The 13,214-nt window shown below is 43.4% G+C and overlaps 1 protein-coding gene across 1 annotated transcript in view; it reads left to right on the plus strand.

Annotated features, from left to right (window-relative positions):
- Positions 1-13,214, plus strand: part of FHOD3 (formin homology 2 domain containing 3) — a 517,118-nt gene that overhangs the window by 203,931 nt on the left and 299,973 nt on the right. Inside the window, 1 exon segment of the mRNA XM_007455216.1 lies at positions 6,419-6,486. Coding sequence (XP_007455278.1) covers positions 6,419-6,486 — 68 coding nt within the window.

Genomic DNA, 13,214 nt, shown 5'->3' on the forward strand with positions numbered 1-13,214 from the left:
CCCGTGTCCCCTGCATCGGCAGGCGGACTCTCAACCACTGCGCCACCAGGGAAGCCCTTGAATTTTAATTAAGCATTGTGATTTCATTTTATACCACGATGTTGGTTCTTTTTAGAGAGGTAGTATCAGTTGCCTTTTCCAAAAAAAATCAGTACTCTAGAGTAATATTTCTTTGAGTGAGTGTTTGGTCATATAAATTTCAACCAAAATGGTGACAATTCCAGTATTGTTCTCATATAATATGGAGACAAACTCATGACATTTATTAAAATGTTTATCGCACAGAAAATGGAAAGGTTTGCAGTACTTTGGGAGAGGGTATCTATGGCCATAAAATGAAATTTTGCTGTCAATCACTTTTATGAAGGGTTAAAAAAAGAAAGCTACAATGTAACAGATGCCAGATGGAAGGATTTCTGATTTAGACCTCACCTAGTGCCTTATAGCTTATGGAATTAAAAAACAAAGTATTTTAAAGGAAATTTCAGCCAAAATATGTAATATTCTTATACAGGTTAGGTGATCTTTTGAGCTTTGATATTAAAAAAACAAAACTACATTAAAATTCATAACTTGCTCTCTGAAGTGGTAGTGATAATTTTCTCACTTTAAAGAAAGAATTATTTGGGAACCATACTATGTTTTAATTCAGCTTTGTTTGAAATACACGATTATTTAAATAAAATGTAAAATTAATTAAAAAAAATTAAAGACAATTGGGATGAAAAGTACTTACTCCTTGAATAGAAATTGTTGTTTGTTTTAATTAAGACACTTGGCAAAAAACGGAGGGGGAGAGACTTTTGGCACCACTCAAAGATATCTTTGGCATTTGTACAAGGATGTTTCTCATCAAAGGGTGAGGGTTCCCTGAGGTCTTCTGTTCTAGTGCCACAGAGGAGTCATTTGTGATGTCCTCCTAGAGGTTAAAAATACACAGAATGCATACCAATTAAAAGATAGACTGGATGAAAACGAGTTGCAACTGTACCTACATGAACCTCTATATAGACAGGTTAGAAATAGAAGGATGTAAAAAGATACACCATGCAAACACTAACCAAACACTGACTAACTGTATAAGTATTAGAAAAGTAGACTTTAAAAAGGAATATTGCCAGGGATGAAGAGAGACACTACAAATGATAGAAGGTCACTTAACCTAAAAGCCATAGCCATCCTAATTGTGAGTGTACCTAACAACTGACCTTCAAAGGAACTAAAGCAAAAACTCATAAAGCCGAAGGAAGGAATAGACAAATTCAGTATAATAGAGATTTCAGTACTGCTGTCATAGTAAAATATAGAACAGATAAACAGAAACTTGGTAAGAGAAGACCTGAACAGCACTGTCATTCAACTGGACCTAGTGAATTTTTACGGAATGGTTCAGCCAATAACAGCAGAATACACATTCTTTTCATGTGTACATGAGGCAGTCATCGAGATAAACCATATTCTGGGCCATAAAATAAACCTTAATAAGTTTAAAATAATTGGTATCATACAAAGTCTGTGTTCTCACCATAGAGAAATTAAACTAGAAATTGGTAACAGAAAGATATTTGGAAAATCCTCAAATGTTTGGAAGCTAAGCAGTATACTTCTAAATAAGCCAGAGGTTAACAACAACAACAAAACTCCCCACAGGATTAAGTTATTCCCTTTTGAAATGAAAGAAATGTTCAAGATTCATTCAATTTTGAATTGGATGAAAATAAAAACAATATATGTAAATTTGTAGAATGCAGCTAAAGTAGTGCTTAGAGAGAAATTCTTAGCATCAAATACTTATATTTGATAAGAAGAAAGGTCTCACATTAGTTGTTAAGTTTTTACCGTCAGAAACTAGAAAAAAAGAGCAAATTAAGCCAAATGCAATCAATGAAATAGAAATCAGAAAAGCAATGAAAAAAGGAATGAAATCAAAGGCTGATTCTTTGAAAAGAGCAATAAAATTTATACATCTTTAGCCCGACTGACCAAGCATAATGGAGAAAAGACAGATTACCAATATCAAGGTTAAAAGAGAGGAGGTTGCTATAGTCAATAAAAGGATAAGGGACTATTATGAACAACTTTATGTCCATATATTTAACAGTTTAGATGAAATGGATAAATTTCTTTTTTAAAAAATAAATTTATTTATTTGTTTGTGGCTTCGTTGTGTCTTCGTTGCTGCGCGTGGGCTTTCTCTAGTTGTGGCGAGCAGGGGCTACTCTTCATTGTGGTACGCGGGCTTCTCATTGCAGTGGCTTCTCTTATTGCGGAGCACAGGCTCTAGGAGTGTGGGCTTCAGTAGTTGTAGCACGCGGGCTCAGTAGTTGTGGCTTGTGGACTCTAGAGCTCAGGCTCAGTAGTTGTGGTGCACGGGCTTAGTTGCTCCGTGCCATGTGGGATCTTCCTGGACCAGGGCTCGAACCCGTGTCCCCTGCATTGGCAGGCAGATTCTTAACCACTGCGCCACCAGGGAAGTTTGAGAAATTTCTTGAAAGATACGAATTACCAAAGCTCATTCAAGAAGAAATATATAATTAGAATAGCCCTATGTTAATTGAAGAAATTGAATCCATAGTTTAAAAACTTTTATTAAAGAGAACTCCAGGTGCAGGTAGTAGCTTCACTGGAGAATTCTGCCAAACATTTAAGGAATAAGTAATACCAAGTTTACACAAACGTTTTCTTAAAGTAGAGGAGGAGGGAGTACTCTCAACTCATGAGGTCAGCATTGCCTCAATGTCAACAACATTACAAGAAACAAAAACTATAGATTAATGTTCCTCATGAATATGGATGTAAAAATCCTCAACAAAAAGTTGTCATTCTCAGCTGAATTTTTTTCTCTTAATACTTAATCCCTGTTTGAACCCTCCTACACTGTTCGTGGGAATGTAAATTGGTGCAGTCACTATGGAGAACCGTATGGAGGTTCCTCAAAAAACTAAAAATAGAGTTGCCATATGATCCAGCAATCCTGCTCCTGGGCATGTATCTGGACAAAACTATAATTCAAAAAGATACATGCACCCCTGTGTTCATAGCAGCACTGTTTGCAATAACCAATACATGGAAGCAACCTAAGTGTCCATCCACAGATGAATGGATAAAGAAGCTGTGCTACATATATACAATGAAATATTACTAAGCCCTAAAAAAGAGTGAAAAATGCCATTTGCAGCAACATGGATGGACCAAGAGATTATCATACTAAGCAAAGTAAGTCAGAAAGAGAAAGACAAATACCATATGATATCACTTATATGTGGAATCTAAAATATGACACAGATGAACTTACCTACAAAACAGATTCACAGATGCAGAGAACAGAATTGTGGTTGCCAGGGGAGAGGGGTGGCGGGGGAGGGTTGGACTGGGAGTTTGAGACTAGCAGTTGCAAACTGCCATATATATATATATATATATATATATATATATATATATATATATATATATTTTATATATATATAATGGATAAACAACAAGGTCCTATCGTATAGTACAGGGAACTATATTCAATGTCCTGTAATAAACCATAATGGAGAAGAATATGAAAAAGAATATATATGTGTATAACTGAATCACTTTGCTGTACACCAGAAACTAGCATAACATTGTAGATCAACTATACTTCAATAAAAGAATGCTTAATCCTTGTTTTAAAATGATTATTTTGATTATAGCACCAAGTTGTAAAACCTTAGCAGTCAGAGCACAACAAACCATAATTCTCATTCGCATGAATTGGAAGCTGTGACAGATCGCTGATAACTAAAGGAGACTATAACTGGGATATTGTGAATCTCTGTAAGACATATTTCTGCCTGTCGTCTGGTGGTATAGAAGCAAGAAAGTAATGCAAGCTTTATTACCTTATAAAGAAGTACCTGGGGCTTCCCTGGTGGCGCAGTGGTTGGGAGTCCGCCTGACGGTGCAGGGGACGCGGGTTCGTGCCCCGGTCCGGGAGGATCCCACATGCCGCGGAGCGGCTGGGCCCGTGAGCCGTGGCCGCTGAGCCTGCGCGTCCGGAGCCTGTGCTCCGCAACGGGAGAGGCCACAACAGAGAGAGGCCCGCGTACCGCAAAAAAAAAAAAAAAAAAAAAAAAAAGAAGTACCTGGAATTGACTCTCTACTGATGCTCTTCCCGGATAAGCTAAATCTGCCCTTGTTCTTCAGGGTATACGTAGCCCCATGCTTGGCATCTGAGAGCTCTATTCTTATTAGAAGTGGTACTGGCTAAAAACAAAGTCTGTTCCTCTGGCATTTGAGAATTCTGAGACATTAGCTGTAGAAACTGGAGGAAGAAGTGATCTCCCCAGGGACCTGGGTTCTACTGCAGGGTCATGCAGTTCACTCTATTTATTACTCATGTCCTTTGAGGCCACGTATATACTTTACAGGTCAGCTCGTGAGTCATCGGGCCTCAATGTTTAGGGTCTATGATGAATTACACGTTCAGTTTGGGGATGGTGGATTCCTTTGGAGTCTTCCCGGCTCCTTCTGTTCAGGAAGGTGAGGGGTTCTCTCTTAATCGAAACTCTTCATAATTAACAAGTGACTGTGGACTGCATGTTGTATTTACAGGTGGGAGATTCCATGGTGGGCAGACAACTCGGAGGCCTTGGGGTCAGACACCACCCCCCAGACTCCAACCCCACAGAATCCTGCCTCTGCCCCTTAAGCTGTGTGTATAGGTTGTGAGTCTGGAGGAGCCTCGCCGCCTCAGGAGCGAGAGACCAGGGTGTCTGCAGCACAGAGAGGGAGGGGCGCCAGGGCTGTGTGACCAAGGGCTTGACAGGCCACTTAAAGGATTTTGGATTTCCTGCTCAGTGCAGCGGGCAGCCACTGAAGGGTTTAAATGGGGGCAGTGATGTCGTCAGGTGGTCAACTTCACCCAGTCTTTCTGGCCTTGGTCTGGAGGGTGGATGGGAAGAGGGAAGCGGGCAGGATGTCCGCGGGGAGGCCTTCGAGGAAACTACTGCCATTCACGTGCTGAGCCTCGCCGCTCTGTCATTTTTAGTGCCTCTCAGATGGGAGCCTGTTCTCTTCTCGAGCCATAGTGCAAAGCAGGCATGTCCTTCTCACAACCAGACTTCTGCTAAGTCGTTTAGATCTGAGTGTTCCACGCCCTTCCACTCAAGTCCATGCCACTCACACAAGAGCAGAATGTGGCTCTGTCCGTTACCCCCGCCAGTCCCCCCCCATAGGCTGTCATTGAAGCCCAGGGTTGCTGGCCATGCATGTGACATTGCTTTGAACTCTATTATTCTCAATATTTTGCATTCTACTCCATCATATCAGTGCTTGATTGAATGCAAAACCATTTTCCTCTAAATCTATTATTGTCTGTTCCCATTTTACGGATAAGGAATCCAAGGCCGAGAGAGAGATGAAATACTTTGCTCAAGATTACATAGCCGTGGGTGGTGGCACCAGGTTTGAACTGCAGGCTGTGTGATTGCTTAGTCTATGCTGTAAGTTCACTCTTTACTACTGTACCCTCAGTGCCTGGCAGGTGCTCAGTAAATATGTGCTGGATGATTTACCTTGGGGCAGTCTGGCATGAAGTGTTAGGAACTGAACCCCAGGCACCTGAGCCACCTGGGTCAGGGCCAAGCTTGGGTTCTGGGAAGCTGAGTGGAATCCATGCTCCTGGGAGTATGCATGCACCAGAAGAATGGGGCACTCCTTCAGGGCATCGTAGTGCCGCCCCACTGACCAGTGGGGAATTGTGGCATATACTCATCTGCCTCTCCTGCCTCACTCTGACCTCTGGAAGGTGCGTCCTGTAGAGGTTGGTCTCAGTGTCGAGCCCCAGGGTACTGACAGGGGCTCCTGCATCTGCCTTGCTCTGGGCCAGGACCCATCCTTGAACCCGTCTCACGTGAGTGAGAGCCTGGGTGCAGGCAGAGCTAAGGCTGGGTTCCTGCTGGAAGTGGGCCGTCACCACGGGAGCTAGTCAGTCCTTAGAGCCACTCTGCTGCTCTTGGATCATTGGATCACAGGGAAAAAGAGGCGACTTGAAGCTTTCTGAGCCCAAATGCGGAAAGCATGGTGGTACGGGGGCTGTGAGGCAAGGAAGGAGGTTCTGTTTTGGCTGTGTTAACTTTCCAGATATAGTTGGCTACCAAGTATAGTAGTCTGTAAACAGCTGGAAATAGAGCTCTGGAGAGAGGGAGGTGAGGACTGAGGGTGCAGATCAGGGCATCTTTCCCACAACTTGCAATCTCCTCTTCCTGCGTCCTGCAACAGCTGGACTGTTCCTTTGCACCCCTGGGGGTAAGGTCGATATCCTGCATGAAATGAATTTGTTTTACTCACCTTTCCAGTGGAAATTCATTAGTTGTTCATATCCTCTCTGTGTTTTTGCCATCTGTCGAGTCAATTTAATTAATTGTATATGTTGTATTCTTTATTTCAGAAAAACTGTACAACTCCAGTGGACGAGATTTAAGGAGGGCCCTTTTCTCCCTGAAGCAGATATTTCAGGTAAAAAAAGAAAAAAGTACTCTCAGGTTCTGTTTTTGCATTGCTTGTGGAATTAGATGCAGACAAGTTTATACCTTTTACTGATTACAAAAAGAAAAGTCTCTTTAGAGTACAATGTAAATTCTGTCAAAAAGTCAGTTATTTTTACCATACCAAATATTTCAAGCATAATAAATTTAAAAAGTTATCAAATCACAATATTTTTCCATATTTACTTCAGATTAAAAAAAATAATTCCCACTACGGATGTAACTGAAGTCCGTGTTCTGTTCAATACCAATCACTGTCTTCCTACTCCACCCCGGGTCCCCTCTCTACTGAATGTCACATATGGTGTTTATCATGCAAATGCACGTTTCCGTACTAATGGTGAATACTCACCAACAATATGTGATATTCTTTTCTATGAACTCTATATGCGTGTTATCACGCTGTGTGTATCATGCTGCGGCTTACTTAGTGAGAGCTGGATAGGTGTGGGCGTGACCGAGGTAACTCTGAGTGAGTAACCATTGTATGGAGGAGGCACAAATTTGCCTTGTTCATCTTCTATTGGCAGACAGTTGGGCTCGTTTCCAGGGTTCTGCTGTTACAAACCGTGCCGTTAGGGACGCGCCCCCTTGTGCACGTGTGCAAGCATCCTTGTCGGGTTCGGGCTTATCCTTCTCTCCTAAACCTTCCCTGTGCTTCTCCCCTGGGCAAGCCACAGGCTTAGCGAAGAGGGCTAGGACAGGAGCGCAGGCAAACTCCAAGCTCTCACCCACAGGGAAGACGGACAGAGAGTCAGGGGAGGAGGGTGAGGCCGCTGTGCCAGGCAGGGCAGGGTCAGGAGAAGCGGGATGACGCTTTGTGGAGAAGATGGAGCTTGCATTGAGCTTGTGTCTCCGTAGCTTCATCGTTCTTTGTGGCATGATTTTAGACTCCGGGGCGCGGTGCACACCTCTTCAGTTCCCGTCTCCTTCACATAGTTAAAGGATTTTCTGTCTGTGATAGTTCTAGCCGAGTGGCCGTCCCCTTCATGGGTGCCTTCCTGTCTGAGGGGTCTGGCAGAAAGGCAGGCCAACAGTCCACCCCACCTGCACGTTCTTGTCCCATTTTTAAACTTGTTCAACCATGCATGCCCTCATCTTTTTCCCAGAGCAGAGCCCTTCCCAGTGACAGCGTTTCTGGAGATGAGTCCTCATTTCTCATCTTCCCACAGCTACAGGCGTGACCCTGAGTCACCACTGCTGCCTCATGTCGCGTGTCTCAGAAGTGCCTTGGGGTTTGGGGTTGGCCTTGATTCAGGCCGTTTCTTCTGGAAAAATTGTAACACATGTCATGGGCACCACCTGCTGCTTGGTCCATCCTCTAGCTTCCCACCAGAGGGGCTGACCAAGTCCTTCTCATGCTGGTTCCGTGTAGCCGTCTGAATCTCTCAGTATAACGTTGAGGCCCTTCCGGACCTGGCCTCTGCGGCCCACCTCCCTGTCCTTGGCTGCAGCTGTCTCCCCCGTGATTGTGTTCTGGGGGCAAGTCTCCTCTGCACCTTTGCCCCTGGACCTATTGCTTCTATCTCAGGATGCGTTGTTGCCCCACATCCACTCCCCATGTCTCTGTTTCCCATCTGGTGTCTCCTCCTGCCAGGGAGATCCTCCAGATGAGCCCTCACTGCAGTCGAGGGTTCTCCTCTATAAAGTTCTCTGTGCTCACCTCTGGAATGGAATTTAAGATCCCACAGGGCGCGTGTCTGAGTCTGGTCATCTGTGAGCTCCCTGAATTCCATCACTGGGTCTTTGGGGCCTCACGCTGTGGCCAGTGCCACTGAGGCAATAGATGAATGAGTTGGGCGAACCGAATACTCCTCTCACAGGTGTCTGTCTTCAGTCTTTCCTGGCTCTAATTACGTAGATGCTTCGCTAATTACTTGCCCCAAAGCTTCACCTCCCACTATCCGTGTGTCTCCCTCTGCTCCTTAGCTGAACAAAACGGAACTTCTTCACCCTCCGCCGACCTCCTCCTCTCGAACTCAGATCCCTGACTGCACTTGGGCTGGGCTTTCAGCGTGGGCCAACGGAGGACAGCACTCCTGCCACTCCCCACGCTAGCTCGTGCAGCCCCTCAGCCTGCCTGCTGCTTCCGTTGTTCAGCTTTTGTTTTTTTTTTTGCGGTACGCGGGCCTCTCGCTGCTGTGGCCTCTCCCGTGGCGGAGCACAGGCTCCGGACGCGCAGGCTCAGCGGCCATGGCTCACGGGCCCAGCCGCTCCGCGGCACGTGGGATCTTCCCGGACCGGGGCACGAACCCGCGTGCCCTGCGTCGGCAGGCGGACTCTCAACCACTGCGCCACCAGGGAAGCCCCGTTGTTCAGCTTTGACTTCTTTTGAAACCTGTGTTCACCTCATTGAGTTGGTGGCAGAACCACACGGAGAAGAGTCATTCCAAGTGGCTTTAAAACACTGCAGTTTGTGTACCCTGGGTAGGATATACTCTAAGAAGAAAGAGAACCACACACACACGAAAGTCAACTGTTCCTAATAATCATATTGCTGGTGGTAGTGTTGGTATTGCTTTTCTGATAATTGTGCGTGTGTGTCTGTGTGTTCTAATTTTGTCATTCTTAGAGTTCTTAAGGATTTGGATTCTTGGTGTGTGGAAGAAAGTTGATAGAAAGATAGAAGGGTTAGGTTAAAAAACTCTGGATTCCTGAATTTAATTGGACGTATCGGAATGAACCCAGGGTGTTTATTATCTTAACAAACTTGCAACAAAGCATATTTCTAGCACTAAGTTTGTTGAAGAGGACTAGAAACAATGACGAACCCATGAGCAAAAAGCACCACTAGCACCGAGATTGCGGTCTTAAAATACAGAAAGGGACCTTGGAGAAATAGCTGACTCCAAGTCTGGCATAGGAAACCGGTAAAATAAACCTGGAGCATATTATTATGCAGATAGCAAGATAGCTATGAAATACTACTAGGATTATTGCCAAAGGGACCCAAGAGCACATTGAAGGGTCTCCCACTGGCTGGCTGAAGATGGACAATTAAGCATCAATAAGGATGATAATTACAGTGGATTAAAACACATCAGGTTAATCTGCATTGATGAGTTCATAATACTACTAAAGAATGACAATGAATTGGTCACCAATGGAAGGAAGATGGTGGTGAACCAGCACGTTATTTTGAAAAACATGGGTAAAATTTTAGAATCAGACTTTTATCTTACTTTTTCCTGAATGAACTTTAGGATAATCAAAAGTTCAGTTGAGAGGAAGTTTTGCTTTTAAAAATATTCTAGCTAATAAGTAAGAAGGAGTGATATAATTAGAGTATCAATGAGAATGTCAGAATTTTGCAACCCTGAATGAATTAATGGATCTAGGTATCATGCCTCAGGATCTGCTGACATGATGGAAGTGAGATACAATCAGACATTACATGCCTTCTCGTGGAAACTTGCAGTGCCGTTGAGGATGTGGTCAAGCCAACAAAATCAACTCTGGATGTGATCCTGCCTTTCTATGCAGTAACCAATTTACAAATGATCTAGGACAGAGGCACATGTTAAACCACACAGCAGGCATGTAATCGGCAAAATCCAGAATATAGACTACTCTGTAGGACAAATGATCTAGTTTCTCCAGCACACAAATTTCAAGGGAAAAAAAAGAGATGAATTAAAAGACATTTAAAAGTTATATGAGCTAATTGCCACATGTGGCTCTTATTTGGATCCTACTACAAAATTTAAAACACTATTTTTGAGACAGTTGGAATCGGTCACCGACTGGACATTTGATAATATTAAGAAAGTATTAATTTTTTATTATGAGTACATAATTTTGAAAAGACTTTCTGTCCTTTGGAGGTACATATTGGAATATTTATGGATTAAATGATATGATGTCTGGGATTTGCTTCAAATTAATATGGCAGCAGACAGGGTGGAGTGATAGATGGAACAGGATTGATATGAGTTGATTGGCACCTGGGGTTCACTAAATTATTCTGTCTTCTTTTGTATATGTTTCAAGTTTTCCATGGTGACAAAGTTAAAAGATAAACACATGTCGGTCTTGTTTCACATCCCCTCACCATGCTTGTTCTGTAGTGTTGTCTCTCTGAATTCTCAGGGATGCTGTTTCTACCATTTATGCAGCAAACAAATATTCTTGAGCAGCCTTTGTTGGCATTACGTAGGCAAGGAAGAAGCCATTTGCTACCAAAAGTTTAATCTGTTTGGAAGACCACAGACCTGTGCACAAAACAGCTCTAACACACAGGGCAGGGTTGCTTTGGGTATTGGGTGGATTCCACAGGCTGCAGGCTGTCTGGGGCTTAGATCACCTTCTCCCACACCCAGCGGTCTGCACCTCCATCATGTCATATGTTTTCTGGATGTGGAGGTTCTTTTTGGAACTAGAGTGTAAGGGTGTAAAGACAGAACCATTGGTCGTTTGGACTGAGTTGAATATTCCTTGACTAATAGGCATTTTAAAAAAATGATCACAGGTTAAAATATGGCTATTATAGAGAATTCTGAAATTCAAGGATAATCTCGTATCAGTTAGTGTTAACATGTTGACTTCACTCTAGTTAGAAACCAGTGTTTTAAGAATCATTTATTAATGCCTGTGTACTTCGAGATGTGTGTTCAAAATCTACGTTGCCAATTTGGAAGGTATTTTCTACGTTAATCATTTGTACACTTTTATTTTCTAAGTGCCTTATCTACATATGTGCATAAATATTAGTTAGGGTTCTGAATTATTTTTATAAACACTGCCCAGTGTTTTTTTCCAAGTGCCTTTTCCAGACAGTCAGCTCTCTGCTATATTAATATTAGTGATTAGCTTGAGTGGTTTCTTGAGAGGTTGTTCTCACTTTTTCACCATGAAGTCATGTGTGAATCTAGTTTTAAAGTAATAAACATTTGTTACATGCTTGGAAAAACTTTCTGACTAGACATGAGCTCATCTAAATGTTCACTTTTCACATATGCTGGTGGAAAAGAATATGGATGGAGGGAGAATTATTTTTATTTCCTTTATACATATGAGTGTAAAGTAATTTTCCAAAAACTCACGATATTGTCCCATTTTCTCTTGCTTCCAACGCCCTTATTATCTTAAAGTCTGAGTTAACACAGCTGTCTTTCATTACCTTCGGGGCACAGCAGTGCTCCCCCCTCCCCCCAGTGCCCTCTGAATGTTGAGTGTGTTCTTGGTTCAAAGGGAGCATTTGCCTGGCCTGCCCCCTGCTTCCCTCTCCCCACCTCCCCGTTAGCTCACGTCCTCCTTCCATGTAATTGGAAAATGCCGTAAAATTAAAATGAGGGGCTGATTTCAATGTGGAGATGGGAGAATTAATACCAGTTTGTCTAAATTATTTTTTCTTTTTTGGAGGTAAACCATGGTTGCTGACCATTCCTATAATAATAACCTTTCATTATTCCATTAAGCTTTCTACTGTTTACATCACTGAGGTTTTTTATTTTTGCTCTGTTGTTATAATTGAAGATGAATGTATCCTAGCTGTGTTTGAGACAAGGCAGTGTCCAATTGAGGAAATCTCCTGAAACAGTAGTGGAAAAATCCCTCTTATAGAGCTCCATGGAACTTGGTACTCCAGGCAAAGGACTGGATTTGGGGGCTGGCTGGACCATAGTTAGGTCATCTTGGCCAAAGTTTTGCCCCTCTTGCGTCTTCATCTGTAAAGGGAAGGTAGGATTAGATCAGTGGTTCTTGAACTGGCTGCCCTTTAGGATTTCCTTGGGAATTTAATAGCAGAGCCTGGGCCCCACCCCAGAAATTCAGATTAAACCCATCTGGGCAGGGACCTGCTTCCTGTTCCTTTTTTAAGTTCTGCAGATGATCCTGATGTGAGGGAGTCCGAGGTGAGAAGGATCTGAGCACCTCTGAATCCCCTGCAGGGCTTTTTAAGCACAGGTTGCTGGGCTCCACAGTGGCGTTTCCTATCCAGTAAGTCAGGTTGGGGCTGGGTATTTTGCACTTCTTACAAGTTTCCAGGTGATGCTTAGGTGCTTGTGGGTCTGGAGACCTCTCTTTGAGAACCACCAGATTAGATGACTCCTGCGATTCCTTCCAGGTCTTGCCTTCTGTGATCCGGTCATCAGGCTGACCGCCGTGGCTCTTTTGAGGGACAGTGTAGCTGCTCCAGACACACGGCCGGTTCTGTGCTCTGCCTCCTTGCTTGTCCTGAAGCTGCACAACTTGGGAGGTGGAGAAACTGCTCCCCTACTTTCTCAGATACCATTTGCAAGACGCTCGTAACCATCTTCAGGGACTGTCTTTTGAAACACAGAGTTGCTTTGAATCCTTTACACCATGGTCTGTGCTGCAGCCCAGTGTTTCCTGTGTTGAAACCCAGCAGGCTTCATGTGGCTGGTCCCTTGGGACCTGTGGGGATACGGAGCCTGGTGATTTCTAAAGAATGAAAAACAGATCACTATAAGTATTCCTGACAGTCGGGGGATTCATTTGCTTTATCTTTATTAGATTGCCCAGAAGGCAATAATTGGTCTTTGGCAAACAACGATGTGAAGACTGGCTGTAAAATTCCTCTGGCAACAGTTAAGATGCCTCATTTGAATAGAGCAGAACAATCTTCAGAGGTCGCGGTCTGGCGTCGAAGGCTTGTACATAGTTTTCACAGAACAGCCTGGATGGAGGATGGACCGGGACAGTATTTGAAGTCTTTTTTTTCTCTCTCTCTCTCTCTTT

This window comes from Lipotes vexillifer, unplaced genomic scaffold, assembly GCF_000442215.2.
Source record: "Lipotes vexillifer unplaced genomic scaffold, Lipotes_vexillifer_v1.1 scaffold90, whole genome shotgun sequence".
In the NCBI taxonomy this organism is placed as follows: Eukaryota; Metazoa; Chordata; class Mammalia; order Artiodactyla; family Lipotidae; genus Lipotes; species Lipotes vexillifer.